The sequence below is a fragment of the Seriola dumerili genome, unplaced genomic scaffold, assembly GCF_002260705.1.
Source record: "Seriola dumerili isolate Sdu_G_001 unplaced genomic scaffold, Sdu_1.0 BDQW01000111.1, whole genome shotgun sequence".
Classification (NCBI taxonomy): domain Eukaryota; kingdom Metazoa; phylum Chordata; class Actinopteri; order Carangiformes; family Carangidae; genus Seriola; species Seriola dumerili.
The window spans coordinates 1885044-1910475 of record NW_019174366.1 but is presented as its reverse complement, the minus strand read 5'-3'; the positions used below and the strand labels follow the sequence as shown (position 1 = coordinate 1910475).

At 42.3% G+C, this 25432-nt stretch overlaps 1 protein-coding gene across 3 annotated transcripts in view; it reads right to left on the bottom strand.

Annotated features, from left to right (window-relative positions):
- rtn3 (reticulon 3) overlaps nucleotides 1-25432 on the bottom strand; it is a 33022-nt gene that overhangs the window by 5195 nt on the left and 2395 nt on the right. The window contains exons 2-5 of one of the 3 annotated variants that reach the window (XM_022747759.1): nucleotides 20787-20834; nucleotides 13674-16361; nucleotides 7228-7435; nucleotides 3975-4113 (exon numbers count right to left, since the gene is read on the bottom strand). In XM_022747759.1, the coding sequence (XP_022603480.1) occupies nucleotides 3975-4113; nucleotides 7228-7435; nucleotides 13674-16361; nucleotides 20787-20834 (3083 nt within the window). The remainder of the gene's footprint in view (nucleotides 1-3974; nucleotides 4114-7227; nucleotides 7436-13673; nucleotides 16362-20786; nucleotides 20835-25432) is intronic. The other 2 variants (XM_022747757.1, XM_022747758.1) reach the window with 2 other exon arrangements.

The following is a 25432-nucleotide window of genomic DNA, read 5'->3' as shown; positions in this document are numbered from 1 at the left end:
AACTCAGCATCCAAACACTGCACATACACCCTTAATACATCATTAGTTTAGCCGATACCTGAGATAATCCCACTGTATATGTGTTACATAACAGAGGCCCACACAAGCTAATTAAAGGTAAAAAAAAACACTGATAGTGGAATCACTTCTACAATAATGGAATTATCTGTCTTAAAATATGATCAGATCTTCATCTAAGTTACGATAATGAACAAAGACAATAAAACAAATCATTTTGTTGCTCTTATTCTTAATGAAAACATCATTAAAATACCCACATGTATCTGAAAACCTGTGAACCTCTCGACTAATGACATGAAGAGAGGCTCAGAGTCAGTCAGTGAAACCAGATTGGAGGTTGTGGGTTAGTGACACTGAAACTACTGGAACATGTTTGATGGACTGATGAGACTGAGGTTGAACTGTGATAAGAACATGCAGCTCTATGTGTGGTGTAAACATTTCTCTGCACACCAACACAAAAACATCCTCCAACAGGTCTCTGAAGGGCGGTTTTGAAGCTCAGAGTGGGCTGCTCCACCTTTACCATCTTGGCAGTGTCGGACTCTGCCCCTAACTCCGAGCTAATTCAAAAAGTTTTTGGTACTTCAGTGTTGGCTTCATTTTCCAGCTTTGGAAGCTGATACTTGGTGGCAACCTGTACGTTCCTGCACAGCTCTGCCCACCTTCATCTGAGCCCAGTCTTCATCAGTCAGAATGACTCTGTGTGGGTGTGAAGAGACTTTAAAGGATGAACTGGAACTTCTTTCCAGGTCAAGATAACGACCTCTAACCAGGAACTTTCCAGAACCTGAATTCTAATAACTCCTTGTTTTTTCACTGTATCTTACAATTTGGGACGTTTTACATAAAGGTCAATACAAAGGCCACAGTGAGGTTGTCCTCATTATTATGTGCCGTTTGACAGGTGGGTTACATCAGCAGACAGAAGCAGAGGCAGTGCTGATATTGTTATTGATTTTCTTTTATGTGAACATCAGATGAGATAAGAGTCTGTCTGTCAGCTGTGAATCCAGGGCAGAGCTCGGCTGACACAAACCAGCCGCTGGCTCAAAATGAGGTTGAACCACTTTGCAGTCTTTCAGTTTGTTCCACTTGAAGCTTTGTGGTTACTTATTTGTCTATTTTCAAATTCTTTCTCTGCTGTGTTTTGTATCACCACATCTGCCAAAGGCCAGACTTAATGTTTGATTAAGTAATGTGATGACACATCATCTTGATCATTTACAACAGTGACACCAAAGCCAAAAGTACCTGAAACTAGTATTTACCATCACCTCTTGTTCCCAAAGCAGGTGGAGAACAGTGGACACAAAACTGTGAGACAATAGTCTCTCTGGTAACTGTAAGACGACATTAAAGAAGGGGGGTTGGTGGTGGTGGTAATCTCTGCTTGATTTCTGGGCTAAAAGGTTAAGAGGCAGATAGCAGAATGGGAGTGATCCTAGCAACACTAAGAGAGGAGAAGTGGGGAAATGAATGGCTCCCGAAACAGCAGAAAAATATGCACGGCTGACCTTTCAGACAAACACACGGCTCTGATAGGACTAAAATGACTAAAGTCGTCTTAAAGGGAAATCCTGATGAAGGTCTGATGGTACCAGTTCACCTACATCTGATGTAGCCCCTGAAACTGTGTGAGATCAACTCAACTACAGCTCTGTAGATGGACTCCAAAGCCAACAACTAAAACACAGATGGGTGGGTCTTCCTCTGTGCCTCTCCAGTACAGCCCTGTTTTGTAGGAAAACTGAAATGCCACTGATATCCATCAACTTGGGCTACAAGTGGTCTAACAGCAAGACACAAGTCTGCACAGGACGCAAGTGCAATTCTGAGCAGTCTACCAGGCTATCAACCTGTTGAAACATAAGGAGATTGTTTGTTGCAAGGAACAAACAAGAAAACTGGACAACGTGAGTAGCTGTGATCAACAGGGCTGTAACCTGTGCTGACATGTGGAAGACTCCCCAAGCATGACTGAGCTTTCTCATCGTCTCAGAAACCTCCACCTTTGGTATGGCTCAGAGGAAACCTGCCGAATCTGTCACTGCACGGCAGCACTGACCCAGGGCCAGTACAGAAGGGATCACAACTGGCTCCTAGGAAAGCTAAAAGAGGTCTTGGTAGACTTCCACAAGCAAGAGGGTGAATCACAGACCAGCAGCCAGGAGGACTGGTCCCTCCTGTCACCTGGACACAGGTGGAACCTGAGAGCTGACCTCAACAGTCAGTTCAAATTGCCAAAGGAGATCACCACAACCTCTCTACAGCCAGATGTTATCATCTGGTCCACCTCTATTAGGACAGACATCCTAGCTAAGCTGACTGTCCCATAGGAACAGGGAATGGAGGCCTTTGAGAAGAAGAAGGAGGGCAATGAGATGATCCTCTGGAAGTCTGATGAAGAGGCTTCACTGGAACATCCATCACTTCCTGAAGTCTGTTGGAGTTACTGGCTCCAGGCTCAAGAAGGTGCTTAAGGGCCAGGCAGAGGAAGCAGAGCACTGGAGCTTCTGACTTTGGCTCAGGAGGAAGGACAAGACGTGGATCCTGGGGTCGGAGCAGGGAAATGTGCTGCTCCAGCACCTCGAGGTGTTCGGGGATTAAAGGAGCTAAACATCAGTGAAGGGTGGCTCATGGCTGATGACCTGATGAGCTGGACTGATGGTGACATTGGAGGTGCGTAAAGCAGCAGGTGGATGTACCTCCACTCCCATCATTTAATGTAATGCTGTTTATGTTGCCTTGAGTTATAAGGACAGATCTTGGTATAAGTTTTAACTTCTGTTCTCTCCTGCACACGTTTTTATTTACTTTACTTTAAATTCAAGTATATCTGAGTATATGTAGGTAAATTTGTTTTCACCTTGGGTGAGTCAGTACTTTCTTGAGAGACTTTTTCTTTTGTTTATGGTTTTAGCCTTTGGTTCACCCTGAAGTTGTTGCTTCTAATACTTCTTTTCCTGGTAATAATAAATTGCTTCACTTTATTCATAAGTCAGCGTTTCGACTTTGGTTTTGGGGACTGGGGCGGAAACATCCTTGTACTTCTATGTTCTTCTCTTATTTTCCAAGACTGGAGTGTAACACTGTATATACACTACAGGTCAAAAGTGATTTTTGCAATATGTACTTGAATGATCATTCAGAGAGAAGGTTAGAAGTTCATTCACATCACCTGTTGTGTCGTCAGCTTAGAGGTGTGCTTGCTGAGGGAAAGCCCAACCGTGTGGGGTAATACAGGAGACTTTCTTCTATGAAAAGCAGCTAAGGTTTGTCCAAGAAGTCACTAGATTTGTCATTAGGTGTCACATTGGTGATATTGATGGTCAAATCAATTTATCTATATATATATATATAGATATATATATATATATTTGTGCAGGTTTAAGAGAAGATGAGCCAGAGAAGAAGAGGAGGCTCACTGTTGATGATTGATGACATTTTACATTTACACTTTGACCTCCATCTGATTATTTACTCATTACATCACAGTCAACGTCTGCTCTCACTTAGAAACCACAGACTGGTGATGCAACAAACTTAACTTTGCTCCTTTTGGGTTGATCTCGTTATCTCTCACAGATGTTTCAACATACTGTAACATGTTCAGAGGTTTCTAATGTCTACACGATATGGATTATTTTTTTCTATTCAAATCGAAATCTTTCACTTGTGGTGTTCAAACATTTCTTTGAGTTGAACGCCTCAGAATCAGATGACTGTCTGGTTCTAGAGACAAATGTGTAGATATCAGTGGGACAGATGATAGATCTGATTACAATTTATGATGTTATGATGTAGTTGCTGTGTTGATTGTGTCAATAAACTGACCAACTCCCTCCTCATGTTGTTACTACCGTTACTACCAAGTCTTTATGAGCAGGGTGGGAACTGACAAAATGACCACAGCTCAAGATGACAATGGACAGTGAGTGAAAGCTGCTCACCTTTAGGGAGTCCACAAGGTCCTCAACCAGAAAGAGGCGGCTCATTTGCTTCAGGGCTCGGTTGATGTAGGTCAGACTGGCGTCCACGTGCTTGCGGAAAGTCTCTGGGGGGATGCTAACATCCTTATCTATGAGGGTTCTGCAGAGAGGAGGGGAAGGTGAGCACAAAATGAGGCTAAGTGTATGGGCTGAGAGTGCTGCAGGAAAACGTAGATGTAACCAGCCTGTACCATACAGCCACAACAGGGGGATTTCATTTAACATTTAACTCAAACTGATCATAACAATCTGAGGACAGTTTACAGGGGTGTTGACAAAGACCAGTGGCTCAATCATTTCTTGGCCAAGCCAAGAGATTTCTGGTTTTCAAAACTCACTTTCTGTGTCTCAGGACATCAGACATGATGTTTTGAAACTTGTGGCTTAAGATTTGTTTCAAAACAGAACTGAACAGATGTTCTACTTTACACCTACTGTAACTATCAGAAGGATTTATTTAGAGACTGCAGACTTTTATTAGAAACTGGCTGAAATAAGAGACAGGCTGTTATTCTGAATTCCCCATGTTGTAATAGTCCAGCTCATCATATTTTAGTAAAAGGCCTCCCTGTTTTCTGTCAGACTCACCACTCTGCTGAAAACAAACACTGTTTTCATTCACTAATTATTTCCAGTTGCCTCCACCATCAATGAAACTCAACTGTTCCTGCACAGATATTTCACATTAGAAGCTTTTCAGCAGCTCCAGGGACACAAGCTCTGTGATATGCTTTTACGAGTTGGTTTCAGTGACAGCAACATCAACTGAAAAACTGGCAATGTAGAAGCAGCTGTGATTCATTTAAGATTATCTCAGCACTGTCTTTTATTTGAGAATTCACTGCAAAGAGATGAAACTATTAAACAATCAATTGATGTTAAAGGTCCATCCAGTCTAAAGGTAGATGTCCATGTGTTGTTTGATTATAAAGCAGGTCTAGGTTCTATATTAATACTGTCAAAGTGCTCAGTGAAAATGCAAACAGCCTGTATTGAGAAACTGAGCCTTAAAACCAGCTGTCAGGACTTCTGGAACATTAGCCGTGTTTCGACCAAAAAGTACCAGGAACTTTAACTTTAAGTTGTTTGTGTTTCTGCCGTGCCCTAAAGTCCAAGGAAGATTATGCAAAATTATTACTTGACTCCTACACAGCACTTGAGGACATAACATAAACGAAAATACTATTTTCAAATACGTGACGATCCTGTATTATACGTGACACAGGAGAAGAGGAAAATATGGAGCTTTAAGGATCAATTATTTGTTGTTAGTAATGAAGCAAAAAGTCCAAACATTTGTTGGATTCAACATGTTTGCGTTTCATATTATTGTCAATGATCTTTGTATTGTGAACCTTTGGTTGAAGAAGCAGTTTGAGTACGTTACCTTGAGCTCTGGGAGTTTACTTTATGACATTTTAGAAACTTAAACACAATCAGATGGAATAATCGGGTCAATAGTTTTATTCCACTCTGTTTTACACTAACACATCATTTTTCATTTTGTCCTTTGTGAATCAGCTGGTTGAGAAGCTCAGACGAGCTGTCAGGGGGATTTAGTGTTGAGCCTCTGAGGAGGAGATATGTTCTGATCTATCAGGCCTTTAACTGGCTTCAGCAGAAAATAATAAAAGCAGAGGTCACATCAGGCGATGCCTGACAGCCAACATTCAGAGGCTTTCTGGTCTTTACAGCTGTGTGGAGTTTAACGTCTTATATGAGGCAGTGGTATAAAACTTGTGGCAGCAAAATGGCTCAGTGCACTGAAACCAGTTATACTCAAATCAATCTTTTATGCTCCTTATATTATTCCATACAGTGAATGCTTTGGTGTGGAGAGCTGCAGGCTTTGCAGCAACATGTTCTAAGCATGTGTGTAGCCTGCAGCACTGAACAACCTTCCTATCATTACAAGTGTATCTGTTACTTGAACCTGAACTCATCTCAGTGTTTCACAATGTTAATTCATGTGTTTAAATACACAGTTTTCTTCATGTTGTTGCATTATCAACATCACCAGCAATTTCCGCTAATGGCAAAACAAGAGGCAGTAAATAGTAGAGATGTACCAATAGGGGCGGCCAATCTGACAACAAGATCATATGACCATCTTTTTTTATGTAGAATCGCAATCGAATACTCTTAATCATGATCTGCATCCTGTTTCCTGTTTCCTGTTTCCACGCTGATTTTATTGTGAAAGTCCTGACTGTAAGTTGTGATTTGTATCTTTCTGCTGCTTCTTTCAGATGTTCGGATTGTGTCCTCTGTGTCACACCCAATCACACTTGCTTAGTTCATGTGGAGTATTCATTTGGACAGCGCTGTTAATTCTCTATGGAGGTGATATATATATATATATATATATATCTAAGCGTTTTGATTTGAAAATTCAGTCACTTGGACAACCATCTTGGACTGCAGCTGGTGATGGTGGTTCTTGTTCTGCTCGGGTGAAGAACTGGTTCATGTGGAGCTACACCAAACTCACTGAGGCTGCAGAGCAGAACACAGACTGCTGTCTCCAGCTGCAGTTAGCATGCTAGCTTAAGTTAACATTTGTGGTTGTGTGGTGTGGGTCGCAGAGACTGAGCTTTTAAATGTAAATATCTAAATACAGATGCTTCTATGGATGCAGGATGCATTTTATTATCTAATTTGACTGCCACTCATTAAAAAAATTAATCTAGGAACGAATAACACTTGCTACACTAGTAACATCCTGCCAAATTAAGGCCATAAAACACTTTACACGTTACTTTTTTACTGGTGGGACTTTCCAGAATGTATTGCCAAATTGGTGAAGAGGAGTTGATCTCCAGGATAACTGCCATTTTATCCAGGTGTGAAACTACAAAGTTTATTCATAAATGACGTGGTATCAGAACGGTGCACAGACTTGTGTACTAGCCGATACCCGATCCAGTATTTTAGGCAGTATCCTAATCATTTCTGGTTCTAGCATTGGTATCAGAACAACTTTACTAAATATGGACCAACAGATATCAACACATGACAGTCCTGATTCCTTAAATTTGGGGAGAAACAGAATACGCTGAGAATCCTCTGCTTGAGGGAATATAAACATTCAGACAGACACTGAAGTATTTTACTGGAATTATGAAACCCAGGTTGATCAAACCTCCCAAATAACCCGCCAGAAAAGGTCAAATCCACATAACAGTGGTACTGAGTGGTATCTCTGTGGTCTTACTTGAAGGGGTGTCCCTCGGTAGACTTTTGCACGGCCTGGACCACAGACTTGTAGATGCGGAAGGTGATGGTGACACAGAGCAGGGCCAGCAGCAGGTAGGAGACCACGCTGATGACGCTGAAGGCCGCAAGCGACAGCAGCAGGAGCATGGACAGACCGAACACCAAGCCCGACTTCTTGGGGTCTCGCCAGTGGATCAGATCCTTGACTGCAGAGAGGTGGAGGAAGGGAGGGGGGTTAGACTGATGGCGTTTTGCTCAAGATTGGCCTACAATGAAATATCATCATCACCTTCTATTTTATTCATTTTAAAAAAAAAAAGAAAAAAAAGAAAAAAAAAAAAAGGCAGAACAACAGCACGTCCAAGACTTTCCATGTGATGTCTTGTAAGGTGCTAAACCTGATCCAAATAAAGACTTGGTTCTCTCTACAGCTAAAAGAGAAATGAGTCATTTTCAAGGGTTTAATACACATTATTTGCAAGTGGTTGCTTTAACAGAAAAATATTGGTACTAGCCTTCAACACTTGAAAGAAGTCTGAGCTCAGCCTGGGGGAGAAACCCCCCCCTCCTCCTACTCTGCAGCTTTGGCCCAGTGAAACATGAACACACGCCATAAATCTCCTCTGGCGTCTCTCAGCCAAGAATAACAGAGAGGCACATAGCTGTAGATGCCCGTTTCATGTTTGCATGCATGTCCTGTAATAGCCTCTATACAAGGCGGTTATGTAATGCTGGGCTGCCACTTCTTCCCTCTGCATAGGAAAGGAGTTGGTATTTGAAAAAGCCTTGTGTGAAAGTGGTGGAGGAGCCATGTGGGCTGATGTCTCCGGGACGTTTCAGGCCTCAGTGCTTCAGCTGGTTTAATGGGAACACACGTTATATAGGACCCCCTACTTAGTGTGTTTAAATCCCAATCTTGGTCAAATGAGTCAGCTACAGGAGAGCTGCTAGCATCCTCTCCTACTGTCATCACACTGTGTATGTTTAAATTTGTCCTGGCTTTCAGACACTTGGGGTCAACGTCTGTCTCTCTGGTTTTAGAGGGATTTCTAAAACTCTAAAACTTTTGTCAAACCGTCTCACTTCTACTCTGTGCCGTGTCTGTGGAGGGGGTACGGCTACGTCCGCACTACTATTCATTTGAAAACCCTGTTTTCAACCAACCCCAGAGTTTTCAAAGTAAAACGGGTTGGGCAGAGTTTCCAAAGCTCCGTTTTCAGGGCTTGAAACCTCTGGAGTCGTGTGGACAGCAGGAGGAAATGTAGGAAAAGAGAATTAAAAAAAAAAAAAAAAAACGTAGTAGTGTGGTCGTAGCCTAAGACACATACAAGGGGAAATACTGTTGTGTAAGCTCTACCTTTCCCACTGGTAGCACTGGTGCTACCAACTTTCTCAGTTGCACTGCTGTTGCCAAAGTTTCAAACTCAAACTGTGTTGACCCTGTAACAAGTTTAGAGTCTAAGTACACACACAGCGTAGCATTTGCCTTGTACCGCAAACATGGGCACTGCGTCACCCACTGTGGCTGAAAGTGGTACTTTTTCTTCTTCACTGGCTCAGTCGGTCTTTTCCTGCCTTCACCTGCGTCTATGGCTTGTCGGCTCTCCCTCTCCACCAGCCTGCTCCTCTCATCCAACTGACAAATCAGGTTCATTTCAGCGCTGTGATCACTACGCAAATATTTAATACCACTAGATGTCTGCAGTTGTACGTTTCCTTTATAATTTGAATGTTTATTTAGCAGTTAGTGTTTATTAATAAATAATAATTCCCATCATGCACAGAACTCAGCCTGTTTACAACAGCAGTGCAGACAGGGACTCGGAGCTCCATTGTTCCTGAACTGAACTCCAGTACAGCACAGTTTCAGCTTGTGAGCCGACGACATCCAGGAACAAGTGGATTTAAGAATAATCCTATAATTAATAGCTGATTTGAAAACATTAAACTGCTCCAGCTGGAAACAGTCGACTTCCTTAGAGATGTAATGTTTTCATCCGACAGCAACAATGAGCGGGGTTTCCTCAACCTGCACTGCAGGGGTGTGTGCGTCCTCCCAGCATGCCTTGCTGCTGGTACCCACAGGACGTGGTTGGAGCTTGAGCTCATTATCTCGGTCCCTGTCTCCATTTCTCCTGCCCTCGCTCTGCTCTGCTGAGATCCCAGTGGCTGCTGAGGTGCAGTGGCCTGTTTTCACTGTGTTGTGTGCAGCTCTTAAAGCTACACACACACACACACACACACACACACACACACACACACACACACACACACACACACACACACACACACACACACACACACACCACACACCAGGCGCAGTGGACCAACAATTCAGGCCTCGGAACTACACTACAACTAAAGAGATCAACTGTATGTCCACTTTGTCTCCCATCAATCTACAGATGTAATAATAATAATTATAATAATAATCCATAATGACAAAGTGAAAGGTTTACTAAAAGTAATCTCTCTAATCTAACTCTCTCCCTACAGTGAAGCATGGTGGTGGCAGCATCATGTTGTGAGGGGGCTTCTCAGTGGCAGGGGCAGGGAGACTGGTCAGAGGAAAACCTGATGCTGAGTCAGGTGACCTGAGAGTAGGGGTGATGGCTCACCTTTGGGCTCCACAATGACCTGAAGCACAGCCAAGACAACACTGGAGAGTCTTCAGGACCAGTCTTTGACTGTCCTTGAGTGTCCCAGCCAAAGTCCAGACTGAAACCCCAGCACTTCATTACATCTGGAACAAACATTCACATGGACTCAAGGATGAACTGATTAGAATTTGGTGACCAAAGGTCAAGGTCACTGTGACCTCACCAAACATGTTTTTGGCCTCGTTATCCCATTCTTCGTGCAGGATTTTTTTTTTATTATACTATTCCACAGAGCAATATTTCGCAAAATTGAAATAGTAACACTTTCTTGCATTCATGTCGTGACGCCTGTCACATCAGGCCCCACGAAGCCAGTTCCAACCAAGAGGCACATGCTGGACATCTGTCGTCCCAGCTTTATTCACATAACATCACTGAGTGTAAACACAGAACATTCACAACTGTGTTTTGTCACAAAAAAACAAACTAACAACAACAACAACAAAAAAAATTGCATCTATTTTGCACAAATCTGCGATGGAAACCCGGCTACTGTCAGTCACTGTTCCACTTGTCCAGTAAAGTGAAGCTGATGAAAGCAGGTGCTAATAAGTTGATTGACACAAATCTAATCTACAGCTATTTTGATAATTGAATAACCGTTTAATTCATTTGCTGCTTTTCTCGCCTTCACATTATTGTTCATTTGAAAATATCTGGTCAGACAAAACCAGACAATTTAAGACCATCACCTTGGAACTTTTGTTGATTATTTTTCACAATTTTCCAAATTAGTTAATAGATTGAAAAACAATCAGCAGATGAATGCACGTTGAAAATAATTCAGGTTTAGTTTAGTAAACTGAGGCTTGTGTGATTACAGCTGGATAGGGCTCAACTATGAACCAGGAAGGCGATGAATCCAGAGTTTATGAGCAAAGTTGATGTGTAGCAGTGAGACATAATGAGCTATGTCACTACTAACTGTTCCACTGGAGTAATTAGCTGTAAGATTATTTTAAGTAACAAGCCCGTTCAAACTTCGCTCTAATTTTCATTTGACCCCGTTACAGATCCTGACACAAGTCACTGCTTCTGACTAAAAACAAGATACCGCCTCACCAAGCAAGACATTACAGGTCCATGTTAGACGCTTTCAAACACTGACACAGGTTCAGTTTGAATCAAGTATTCACATGTGCCTTTCCTCCATTTTACCAATCTTCACACAGAGGATTAACACAGATCTGAATACAAATGGATGCTTGAGTTCAACTAATCTTTGAAGCCCTGACAACAGGTCTGGTATTAGTAAGCCCACGAAGAGAAGCAGAGAACCACTTTTGGCTGCCACCATGTGGATTCACTGAAAGATGGCTGTGATGGATTTTTTTTTTTTAAAAAGAGGATTCTTTGATCAAAAACTGGTAAGGCAATTAAGTAAATGTCAAGCATATCCAACATGACAAGCGGCACACCCACTGTAACGAACTCACCTTGCCAAGTGTACCCCGCCTTATAACCTACTGAGTTGTGGAGCAGCACTGCAGAGAAGCACTAAAATAGCACAAGTTCATGGCTGGAGGGGGTGGACTCAACAACACATGCTCCTCTATAGAACACGATACAAAACAGAGCTTTGACACCAACTCATTACTATCCTCATTTGGAAAAGATTACATTACGTGCACTGCTAACAAGCTTCACAGAACAATGAACATTAGAATGACACTAAACTGCCTGATACCTCATGACATTTTCCTTTCCTTTAGTTTCTGATTGCTGGAGCACCAGTGCTCTGTTCTATGGTTGCCAGCTCCAGGTTAAAGTATTCGGCACATGTAGACGCACCACTGAATGTGTTAGGATTACTGTCTGCATACCAGCCTCTGTGCCTGTGTGTGGAATGGAGATCATGTTTGTGGAAAAGGGAGGGTGCTGCAGAACTGGCTGCTTTAACTCCTCTAATAAAACACATTCCAGTGCCTTGGCTTTGCTCTGGTTAACTTTTAATTAAGAGTATACACAATAATTATAACAGTAAGCTGTGATGCCTGGTTTAAAGCAGCTCTCGTATGTATAGTTTTGAGTGTTAAGCTGGGCCTGGATGAAGAGAGGAGGATTAGACAAGTGAGGACTGACAGTAAAGTCATTTCCCAAGATGACATCTTGCCTGAAACCTGAGTATGCATTACAACAGCAAAATCATTTTCACTTAGGTGGTCTTTAGATTAAAAAGTAATTTTGCATCACTTTGTTCTTTGTACCATGCCTTGTCATCATGCCTTGGTTTTCACCAAGGGTACTGTGGAAAGTTGCATAGGCAGAAACCCGACACTGGGGATTGACTGCACCGCGTGACTATCAAGGTTCTTGCAAGCCAACACTTGGCCACCATATTTAAACCCCCATGGACCACTGCCGAGCTGTAAAGGACAGAGGGCAGGAGAGGGTCACAAGTTCAAATGGAGTCAGGATCATTAGACCATATGCAGCTTTAATGTCCATATACCACATTATACTCTGCTTTGGCTGATATAATCTCTGACAATGCATTCTCTAGCCTTAGCTTAGCTGGCTTTATTTTTAGTATGCTGTCCAATAAGCCTCTATGACTTTCAAGGGAAAGATTTATGGGTATTGCAGTTCCTTAGATGCATATATAGAGACATTTTTGACATGGTATTCTCAAATACGTAACTAGGGCTAGGAAAAATCATACCCAATGATATCATTATAATCTTGACTTAAGCATTATGACTCCCTGGACTTTGAGAAAGGTATTTCCCCAGGGGAGCCGTCTCTGGTATTCCTTATTGCATCAGGCATTTACACATTCTGACACAAGAACACCTGCTCCAATTACCTAACTGCATTTTGGCATTTGAGACTGCACATGTGCTGTCATGCTGTAATAATTTGCACCAGCAGCTATGGGCTGTGTCACTGCACGTAACATAATGATGAAACATGCTCATAATAAACTGAATCATCAAAATAACTGAATTCTCCCACACAATTTTGTTAAACTCTATGTTGTTTGGCTTAAAAAAACATGAGATAAGCTTTTTATCTTGAAGCACATTGAGTCTATGTCTGTTGTATGAAATGTGCTTTACAAATAAACCTGACTATTTTCCTGTGGTGACTAAACATTGTGCCACCCATCCAAGAAGTTTCTAACCTGAACATTCCATTTTGCCTTGATAATGTGGCACCTGGCCAGGTGCACCAGCAAAGACAATTAGCAGATTACACAGGTGAGGAACAGGATTGAGCAATTGGACAAACCCACTAGTAATCAGTTTGGAATTCATTCAACACACAATTATACACTAGCAACTATTCAGGAGAAATAGGCTGGATGTAACCTCTCCCGTGTGCTTTATTTTTTTTCTTTATACAACTACTTAATTCGATTTTCATGTGCACCAACTATATGCCTTTGAAGGAACAATGTATGAAAGTGTAAATCATTATCCCCATTTGTACAACTCATCCTACAAAAACAAGCAAAGACACAGTTCTTGGAGAGACAATGGAGGTAGTGTGATGCCTTTAAGAACAAGTCATTTACTACAATGTAGACCCATTCCACCTGGGTCATCTGAAGCACACTAAGGCCTTTATATGCTCTCCTAGTGCAAGTCCTTGCTAAGAAGTGATAAGAAGTGGCAACTATGATCAAAGGAGAGTCTACACTTCATAGGCCAAAAGTAGGAGATGGCTGAAGAACATTTTGAGAAAGGATCAGGCAGTTACAAGGTGCAAGTGAGAGAAGGGTTCCTGTTGAGGTGACTGCATGAGCTTAGAAGGCCTACTGCCCTGCAGGAAGGGGTGTTACCTGATAAGTGGGTTAGTATTGCTGTCAAGACATGCTCAGCAAGATGATAGGCTTCAGCTACCCATTCGTCGATGGCTTCCACTTCTTTGGAATACGTGCTGTCGAATACATGGTCACTTTGGGAACATGGAGGGTTAGGAACTGAGGTAAAGGAGGACTGCTGTGTAGATGTAGCATTGGGGTTAGCTTTCTCCTGGTCAGGAACCACAGGCTGGAGAGACACCATATCCTCCTCTTCTTCCTCTTGACTGCTGCCCAGCTCTTTAAGAGCACTTATGGTAAGTTGTTCTTGTTCGAGATCCATCACCATGGTTGGAGGGGACTGGGAGGGAGGCCAACTAGTTTTGGAGAATTCAGTCTCGGAGGGAACATTTTGGTGAACATTGTCAGGTTCTTCATCCTGCCTAGATTTTAGGCACTCTCTCATGAACTCCACAAAGCTATCTGTGGGCTCTGAATCTGACCTGTCAGGGTCAATGCTTTCTGGGTTCCTTGTTGCATCAGGTGCTTGGTGACCTGCTTCAGTGTCCTGCACGATCTTTGAGCCAATTGTCTGTGCTGGGACGGAGTTTCCATTTGCCATGTTATCTGAACTGATGTCAGTGGTCATTTTCTTATTGAGATCTTGTTCATTGATGCTGCTCAGTCTTTCACCATCATTCGGTGAAGTGTATTCATCTAGATTTTGAATGTCCTCTGGAACATCATTTTGTGCAGTGCTTGTATTCAGTGTTTCAATGTTGATATCAGATGGATCAGAAAGAAACCGCTCCTTAGCATTGTTTCGCACTTTGTCATCAATGTCATCCAGGGATGAGGATGCATCATAATCATAATCAAATGATTGTCTGTCATATATATCGTCTTGCATGAAGCTGGATTTAGAAAAGGAAGGTGTCTCCGTACAAGTCTCTTTTACAGCTGAAATGCTCTTTTCATCCATTTTAGATTGGGCGAAAGGAACTGGTTCCTTGGACAAAAGATCAGTCCTGCAAGGTTTGACCTCAACATCTTGTGCTTCATCTGACCATTCGTCCTCATTGTCTGGAAAGTCCACTTCTTCATTTGTGAATGGGGAGGGTTCATCATTTACCTTATTCGACTGTGCTTGGGAAAAGTCGGATGCTGAGTCCTTTGAAATATCGGGACTGGGTAAGGCTTCAGGCTGGGATGTAGATTCCTGGTGGACTGTTTCTGGAAGAGATTTTAGTATCTTGTGTTTGGGAGAGTATTCAACATCAGAGTCCACCGGGGAGGATGGAGGAGAGTAGCCTTCCATGAATTCAGTTTCTAAGGGGCGTGTCTTGGGTGCTTCATTTTTACTGTCCTCTGGCTCCGGAGTTTTTGTAGCCTCTCTGGCTGTGTCTTTTACACCCCCATAATCCTCATCTTCCTCTGCTTCAAGCTCCATTTCCATCTCCTCATCACTGTAATTTGGCTCATCTGTCTCAATAACATTGATTGTTGGAACCTGCATTAGCTTCCTCTCAGACTTTGGTGGAGGGGTTTCCTTTTCCTCAGTGGGAAGTTCAGGAGCTGCAGAGGCAGGGGTAGTCGTAGGTTCATTTGAAAACGATGGATCAGAAGATGGAAGGGGAACAGAAGCAGGAACAGTGACACCCTCTTCAATGACAGTATCGTCTGACTCTCCTGAGCTGTCTGCTTCACTAACCTCTGGGGGCTCCAGATCTCGAGTCCAAGTGGTCTTCTTGTCATCTGAAACATTCTGTTTAGCGTTTGTGTCAACTGGTGGGGAAACAGGAGGAGATGAAGAGTCAAAGCCTGCAGGAGTTGCAGATGAAGCTGGAAGCTCTGAATCAAGACTAGCTTGAGTTTGGACACCTGATTTTTCCTGCTGATCCCACATGTAGGCTGTTGGCAAAAAACTAAGATCGAACTCAGACTCCTCCTCAACACTTGGCTGCTTCTGTGCATCACTGAACTCATCCTTCTGCTCTGAAGTTTGAATAGGAGAATCCATGAAAGCATCAGGGACACCAGCAAAGGCAGCGGGAGCATCAGGTATAACTATTTCAGTCCCCTTCTCCTCCTTTGATGCAAGATTGTCTGAAGTCAGGGTGCCTTTAATTAAATCTGCAGCATCAAAGTCTGGCACTGGAGGTAAATGAGCCTTCATCCACTCTTCTGTTTCTTCAAATTCATTCACTTGTCTTAAATCTCCAAGAACCTCAAAGGGGGATTCCGGTGACTCCTGATCAGCAGAACCCCCTTTTTTCTCTACAGTTGGCACAATTTTTACAGGAGATTTTTGGGTCTCGGTAGGAGATTTTTGGGTCTCAGTGGGAGATTTTTGGGACTCGGTGGGAGATGTGGGAGATTTTTGGGACTCAGTAGAAGATTTTTGGGACTCAGTGGGAGATTTTTGGGACTCAGTGGGAGATTTTTGGGACTCAGTAGAAGATTTTTCATAGTGGCGATCTCTGAAGTGAGAGAAACCTCCGTCGCTTCTAAAATCAGGTTCCTTCTTTTTGGCAGCAAGGGCCTCCAGTGCCTTTATTCTCTCTGAAACAGGAGATGTCTTTATTGGTGAATCTGGTTGTCCATCTGGTGGCCCTGCTTCACTCCCATAATGACCAGGTGTGAATGAACCAGGTTGTGAAGGAAAGCGAAGGGATGTCGCTACACCTTCGCTTGAGGGCTTCTCGGAGCCCAGGACGACTCTTTTGTCTGCATCACCATGCATGAAGAACGACAGCGAAGAGGAAAAAGGAGGGGAGGTCATATAAATTACACACTAAACTCCCATGCACTTCTATTATTCAGCGAGGCCTTAATGTAGCAGCCCAAGCATTCATGCATTGCATCATGGAAATGTAAGGCAGATTCATAATGGATGGGATCTTCACTTTTTGCATGCTACTCTTAACTACTCCACAAAGTTGCCATCAAGCAGCACTCAGTATGGCAACTTAAATTATTGGAATGATCAGATGAGGCAGCAAAAGAAATAAAATCTAACTCACAGATAGTTCCTGTAAATCACCATGTGTGGCTATGGTGACTGCACATAAGCTGCAGTCTGTATAGCAAGTGTATAGTGGGGTCCAAAAGTCTACACTTGCAAACTTGAAAGCAGTTTCTTTTTGATAGTGATTATTTGATTTGATTATTTAATCAATAAAATTCTTCAGTCACTATTACATTTGAAAAGGTTCTGATTTGGCAGCTATTCTCTGTACACAGCTAAACTAAAATTGGTGATAGTGTCAGTTTAGACATACAACCATTCTCCTCTTAGTTTCATGTGATCTCAGCGTTGACCTGAGCCTCAAGTAATTTTGGTCATGTATGTAAAGGTGTATTAAGGCCTTCATTTTCCATTTTCTTGGAAACTGATTATTGATCTTACTATTATTTGTAAATCCATACAAAAATCCATAAAAGCCTATGTCAGTTTAACAGAAAACAAAACAAGTCTGAATAACTGACTTCATTACCATTTTCAGACAGCAGACCCAGGTCATATGTGGGTCAGCTCAGTGTTGTTACCCTGCTTCTCACTATCAGCAGACTCCAGTCTGCGGTATAATTCGAAACCACTCACCGATAAACCTTAGAATTACATAGAATAATTTACTGGTAAAATCTTAAGTTTCAGCCCTCTCTCCCGCTCGTTAAATGTAATTTAAATATCGGTATAATTTCATTAATTTTAATTCCTTTCACCAAAGCCAGCAGCATCCAACCTGTGTCTAACCCAGATTGAGAGGAGGGTCCTCAAGGATGGTTGGCTGACACAGGTAGACCCATACAGTGCCCTCATCTAAAAAGAAAGGTCAATAACATATCTCTTTTTTGTATTGTAGGAAATTTTATATTATAACTCATTTTAGATCATTCAGATGTGACGGTCATTACCATGTTCTTGTTCAGGATTTCCCTATATCCCCCATCTACTGCAGAGTCTCCAATCTGTCTCTGACTTTTGAACCCCACTGTATCCCTTACAAATCAATGTCTGTAAAGCTAGAAAGACAATTTCCTGAGCTTCACCTTCAGAACCCCAATACAGTGGGGTCCAAATGGAGAAGTGGTCTCACACTTTTGGACCCCACTGTATATGGAATGAGTGCCATCTTGACAAAACCATATCAACTCTTATAAAACATCCTTGCAGGACAGACTGAGCAGACTGTGCTCTTCAACACAAAGTGGCAGCATGATAAACTGTCACCAGCTCTCCAACACAACAGATATAGACTACAATTCTGCTACACAACTTGTAGTGAGGGGCTGTTTCGTTGTGTACATATCACTATAAAAATTTTAAATGCAGACCTGGATACAAACACATCTAATGCAGTTTTTACTGCCTATACATTGAAAAGCTGAACCAACAGGAAATGGTTGAGCCCAATGATTGGAGTAGCCAGTAAACTTGTCAGACAAAAGCTGCCAATCACAATGATGTGATAATATTTCAGAAGTTCTAGTTATGCACATTTTTTGAATTTCAAAACACAACATAAAATAAAATGACGAGTCTCAAAAACTTCCACTGTTCTCCACAACTCAAGAGCTGCATTCATTGTAGTGGTTAGTTACTTGCTACATAATTAGTGTTTGTTAATAGCCATTATAACACCAAATTATATAATGTTCTGACACCAGAGTTAGATAATACTGCTGTCCCCCTGCAGTTTATTAGGTCATTTCAGTACCATGATTTCCTCAGCCTCACAGGTGATGCGACATTAACAGTCACTATTATGATGACAGGACCCCCACCTCTCCCAGGGAACGTGGCCCCTGGCCATTCTCGAGACCACAGAGTTCCAAAGATGTTCTAAGCAACTGTTCCAACAATCACATGATCCCTGTCAGGAACAGTGATCTCCGATGTCATTTTCAACACCTGACATGCACGTTCAACAACCTCCACCTAACAGTGACGGTGAATCAACTTTAACTCAGCACCACTCAAAAAGGTTTTTAGAGATTGAATAATTTTGTCTAGATAATGAAAGGTCTGGATTTTCATCCTTCAAGTTGTCAGCATGATCCTATGATCCCCACCCCTTTCCCGCCCCCGTGTAGACACAGACTTTTCCACTGACTGGTCCGCTTTATTTTGGATATCGCTGCCTCCTCCCCTGCACCACAATACAATGCCTTGTTCAAACTAGGCCACATGAATGGACTTTCCATCTCGTCAACAGTGTTGTAGTCTTTTGGCTGTGTACTTGTAAACAAATTCCAGAATGACTAGTGCTCTGAGAGTACATCTAGGGATCCAGCCAGGGATACTTGATAAGGACCTAGACTACTTCCAGTGGGACTATAATTCAGTTTATTTAGTAACAGGCCACTAGTCATGTACCATCTGCCAATTTCAGCCTATGTGGCATTCAAAATCAGATTTATATAACTGGAGCTGTGTGATTATGTATGTGGCCTGGGTATCAAAAACATTTGGAACAGCATCCGTGGCAAAATAATCTCAACTCAAGGTCCACGTACTGGATTCTTTCGGAGCTTTCTGTAAGGGGGAGGTCCCAAACCCTTTCTCCGTTCAAACAAGCGTTAGATATGACGTTCCGCAACGAGATGATGAAGTTGTGGTTTAAAACTCAGAACAACCCAGTAAGTAGACAAGTTGAGATTCACCATGGAACTATAGTTTAGTTTGGTACGGTCTTCTTCACAAAAATGAATACAACAGTAATCCAAATAACTAAATCTAATCAATTAAGGGATTTTAAATTGTCATCTGAAGGATAGATTTATTGATAAAACATAACACATAAACCAAGTCATATATTTTTGCTGAGAAGCAGATGAGCCAGTAAGAGTCCAAAGTCCACAGCGTGCAGTCATGTGGTGAATAGGTTGGATGCTTGTGACCTCGGTGTGTAATGGTAATGTGTGACTTTGTGGCTCATGTTATCATCTACCATGATCTATCCTAATATATGACTATTTAACAAACTCTACTTTCACAGTATTGTCTACCATGTGTTCACATACATACAGACTTCTAACAATGATAAAACCACAGCTCAAAAAGAATCTGAAAATGAAGAAGCAAAACTGATCAAAGAAAACCTACTTTTTTAAAGCTTAAGCGGGGATGTGAGACATGCACAAAGCCTACAGAGCTAGAAGCAGATAGTGGGTGAGTGAGCAGCCAAAGGAAATGGCAGGCCCAGACCACTGGGCGGTGGAAGGCATCTCCAGTGCCACTCATCCTCTGGGACCAGGAGGCTACAGGGGCTGAGAACGGGGGGGTGCTTGGATACTAGGGCAGCAGAAAGGTAGGACCACCCCCACGGGACACCAACCTGATCCATTTTTAGGTTTCTGCTCTTGTGTGCACAATGTGAACTTGAACTTCTCTGCTTTCTTAAAATAAAGTGGCAATCTTGGGATTATCTTGAACCTATAGTGAGTGCTGCTGACCTAAATAATGCCTGTTAGCAGGCAGTACAGGCTGAAATGAATCTGGCTGCTAACAGCTGCAGAGGCACAGTTTTACAGGTCTACAGATTTTAGAGATCAGCAACATCAAGCAGCAGTGACTGGTTTTTATTTGTGCAACTGACTGCTGCAGATTTCCAAATGTCTCAAGTCTGTAAATATCTGTATAAGCTTCTGCTACTCATATTATGACTATGCATAGATACGTGTCCTGCTGCCCTGACAATAAACTAAGGTTGGCTATTTACAGCATGAACTAGAAAGGTTTAATCTCAAGTTGCAGCAGGGGTGGGGGTGGAGAAGAAAATCACCAATGCCATATGTCATTGAAAACAGAAGGAGGAGTTGTGCTGCCCTGCTAACTTACAATTAGTCCGGCGTCTGAGGGCCAGCAGCGTTGGAAACAGATGGGAAACATGACGAGGTCTGTAAGAGGAGGGGTGGGTAAAGAGCGGGCGAGCTAGGAAAGGAACCGGAGCTAGGACTGAAGTTCATTATGTTGCCAGGTTTCTTTGCAGCTTCGTACTATTTTTATTGGGCTGCTGCGAGCAGGAGAGGGGCACTAGAAAGAGGGATGAAGTAGAGCAGTGCAAGTAGAGAAGTAGCAGCAGGCCAGCGTGAGAGTACAGGACAGAGGGAGTGCAGGCGAGCAGCGTAAGAGAACCATACACTTGCCTTGAGGAGACTGAATGAGAGATACAGGCGAAGAGGAAAGAAAGGAATCTGAAAAAATAAAAAGGACAGAAGAATGATCATCGTAGAAGAAGAAAAGAAGTCCTACCCACTGCACCCATTCAAACAAAGGCATTCAAATCAGACTTTAACTTATCCGGCCTTAACAACTCTACATGCTGCACAAAAACTACTTCAAATAAAGACCAGAACATACTTCAGTTAACAGAGACGCCCCATGCATAGCCTCTCATTGTTTACATCAGTAAACATACAATAACTTTAACACATGCACTTACATTTGCTATGCAGGCAAAACCAAGACAGTTTTAAGAAGCAGACAAAGGTATTTCTCACTTTGTTGCTATAAGCAAATTAAAGAGCTTCCAACAGATTAACTACAATCTAGTCCACCGTTTATTCTTTAGTAGCGTTTACACTAGAAACGAGCAGAACGCAAACATTTAATGTAATCTGTATGGCCAGAAATATGTGGACAAACTTGTCCGACACACCCGTCCACATACTGCTCTGGGGCTGTTTTTTCATGGTTTGGGCTAGGCCTCCACCTGAGGGAAATCTTAATGCTACAACAAACAATGTAAGTTTAGACAACAGTGTTTTTCTAACAGTTTGTGTGTGTGTCCCTTTCCTGTTTCAACATGACAAGACCCTGTGCACAAATCCAGCTACACAAAGAAATGGTTTCCCAGTTTGGTGTGGGAGAACTCGACAGAACCATGACCTCAACCCGACTCCACACCTTTGGGATGAACTGGAATATGGACTGTGATCCAGATCAGCCAACATCAGCGATGGAGGTCACTGATGCTCTTGTGGCTGAATGGGAGCAAGCAGGTTCAAGTATCTGGTGAAAAGCCTGTGTATTAAAAGGTCCATCCAGTCTAAAAGGTAGATGTCCATGTGTAGTGTGATTATAGATCAGGTCTAGATTCTATATTAATACTGTGAAAGTATCAAAGCCTCAGTCCACAGAGAAATGCACACAGCCTGTATTCAGAAACTGAGCCTTAAAACCAGCCGTCAGGACTTCTGGAACTTTGTCACAAAAAAAACAAACAAAAAAACAAATACCACTCTTAGCCATTTCCCAAGCCCCGCCCACCTAGACCCAACATCCAACCTTGCAGGATTAGTTTTTTCTGAAATCTGTTAGATTTTTTTTTGGATCAATCAGAAAACAGTCAGCCAATCAGAAGAGAGGCTCAGAGCCTCCTCTCTTCTGATTGGCTCACTGACCTGTTGTTACCAGAGCTCCAGAGAGAAGCCTGAGAGAGGAGATGTTAAACTACACTGAGATGGTTTTTGGTTCTTAAAACCACAAATATATCTTCTTATGGATCAACACTTCAAAGAAAACTCAGAAAAAGTGTAAAATATGGAGCTTTGAATGGCCGTACTTCCCACACAGTTGTCTCCACAAACTGCGGCCTCCAAAATGATTAGTCAAATCAACACCTCTCTAAAACAACTTCAGCAAAAACTGATCATTATAACTTATTTTTTTATTGCAGGAACGTTGTATTAGACTGCAGAACAATAGCTTAAGATAGCTACCTGACAACTGAGTATATATTTATTTAAACTCATAAAAAAATTAAAGCTCGGACTGTGCACTTTAATATAGTATGGATTATTGTATTTCAAATTGAATGTGCTGAAGTGATGAAAGCGTAACCGTCCAAATACTTATGGTCTGGACTTCTGGCCAAGTTGTATAACTGTACAACAATGTTTATTTCCTCTTTGGAGACATTATAGCCTCCATCTTGGTAAAGAGGTTGTTGTTAGGAGTTCACACCTCATTCTCCATGTTCATCATGAAATGGGAGACACGTTGAGTCATGGGTTCGGCTGCATTCACAGATATTCACTCTGCCTTCCTTGTTCATTTGAACTGTGCAGACGCAGCAGGGGGTTGAGGGGGCAGTTGCCCATAACGAGTTAAATCTGGTTTAACTTTTGCTGCGATGCAACGTGACGTCATCTAGCATGTATGTGATTGGCTGCATTCACATACATGCCAGCCTGTTCCTCCAACTGGATTTCCCAGATTGTATTTCTCTGTCTCACTGCTACATTAAACAACAACACACCCTCACCAGTGCAGGCCCGTGCATTGTTTTAATGCAGGATAATTTCAGTCTGAATTGCAGACTGAGGATGTGAGCGAGTTTCAGGTTTACTCAGGGAGGTGTGGCATCTCCCTTAATTCATCTCAACTGGGGTTTGTACAGGCTGAGCGGGTTGGCGTTGGTGTGCCCTGGTGGTGCAACATTCCTTCTCTCCTGTCACTCTGAACGCACCACACCTTCACTTTTTAACTATAATGGAAGTTGATGGAGGTAGAGTTATGTATGCTGCAAGAAGATGATAGACACTCAAAAAGCTACACTTAAATATGAAGTTAAAAATAAAAAATAAAAACATGCATGAACATCATTGTAAAAACACATGACATTAGATAATTCGAACAACGCAGGTTACAATCGGCATAATAAAGTATGGAAATACTAATTATGTGAACAGGTCTTTTCTGTAAAATGCATTCAGCTTTCTGTTAGAATCTGATGAAAAATTTGAGGAAATGATTTAAAAGACAACTGCACATGGTGTGAGCCATAGTGGTTTGAACACAGCAGAAAAGTACTGAACTGATTTGCACTGAACTTGGTGGAGGGAAGGACTCAGGTCAGGGAAGAACCCATTCAATATTGGGCAGTTCTGGATCATTTACCATGAATTTGAATCATCTCTAGTCTGGTATATGTCGTTTGACATTGGCCTTAGTGGAGGTCTGCGCTCTCTATGTGCCCTTCTATGTAGTTTAAAGCTGCAGTTGAAGTTATCGTGGGGAAAGGAGCAAGCTGAAAACACAACATCTAACCTGGTTAACACACACACACAAGATAAAGGTGTGTTAATTATTTCTGGTTTCTACCAACTCCTGAGAAAGATGTCTGGCTCTTCAGCTGCTCCACTTTCTTCACCAGCTAGCCTCTAAGTTGACCTGCTGTTTGCTGCTGGAAGGTGGTTGATGAAATCAGAATTTGTGAGCCATTAAAAACTATGTAATCAGCTGTCACCAGACACAACAACAATGCTAGATTTATTAACACATTGTTCCTCCTTTTTATTTCCCAGTAACCTGTTAAAGACACTATGTAGAGAAGTGGGAAGTCAAAGACCAGAGAAGGTTTAAAGTTCCTTTTTGTAGTGGAGTGTTAAATACCTGTGCTTCGATTGTCCACTGTTGTTCCAGCAATACTGTGGTACACGTCACACCTCTGATTCCTGAAGGCTGCCATGCTATCTAAAATCAAACAGCAATATCTCTCCCCTCTTTCTCCCCTTTTATACAGAGATCCCACTATATTACAGTTAAGACCTCTCATAATGCAGCCTCTGCTTGTTTACACTAAATCAAAACAAAGCTGGCATATTGCCAGAGCCTTGTGTGATTTTAGATAGCATGACGGCGCTCAGGAATCAGAGGCGTGATGTATAACACAGCAGCGTCTGTGTCTGCCCCACCACGACAGCTTTCCTGTTTACACAAACGTCAATCTGGCTCTGTGACTTTACATTTATACTTTTTATAAAGAACAGCAAGGTGGAATAAAGGCGCAACACTTCCGCCTTGAACGGGCTGTTTAAAATAGGCTGGTCTACATTCCAGATCTTCAGCTCTTCTTGTTAAATCCGTCACTGGTGGACATCAGCTGAGGTCACCTTTGCTACTTTGGCCTTAGGCCTCTCAGGCTTGTGTGTTTGTGGAAGTGATGGTGCAGGGGTTGGGTTGACCACCACGCCTGCCATTCCTGCTTTGGAGCTCCAGCTATCCTGTACTGTCCACCCCTGAGGGCTATCTGATTGCCTCTGTGACCTCAGTGATATGGTCTGCTCCAGCAGGGAGTGGAAGGAGTGAAGGGAGGGAGGGTATGGGTGGGTGGGTCTTCTTGGCAAGACAAGTGGAGAGAGGGGGAAGCTAAAGGAACTCTGTGTTCTTTGAAGCTTTGCTTGTATGTTTCACTTTCACTGGCTTCAGACTGAACACCTATCCTGACCAAGTAAATCAAGATGCTTTTGACTTAAGCATGTTGACTCATCAAAATGATAGAATATGTAAATCAGCACCAAAGAAGAAAAAAATAACACAAGTCTCTTGTTTTCTTCAGTGAACACTCTGAAAGTGAACAGATCAAATGGAAGTTCGGGTCCAACACCTCCAGTAAGATAAAGGTTAGTCTGCTCATATATGAACATTCCTATGAGGAAATATGAGCCAAGAGACAGCTGTGACATCGGTTATCAAACACAGAGCTCAGGATTAATGTTAAGTGTTGGAGTGCTGCAGGTCTGATCTGTGTTTTTCAGTTTAAAGCACTCAAGTAAAAAGAAAACAAACACTTTAAAGTGTTTCTGATTGTGAGATTACCCATGATGCAGCGACACGGAAACCGAGTCCATGGCTAACTTCCCCTGAAAATCTGATGCAATGTAGTTTGAGAAATTAGGTCCTTGTCCTGAAGTGTGCCACTTCCTTTGTGACTAGTGTCACTCATCAGCGTGCAAGTCAAGTGAAATTGGCTCATCTACAGAAACAAGCTGCAGAGACTGAGCAGGCT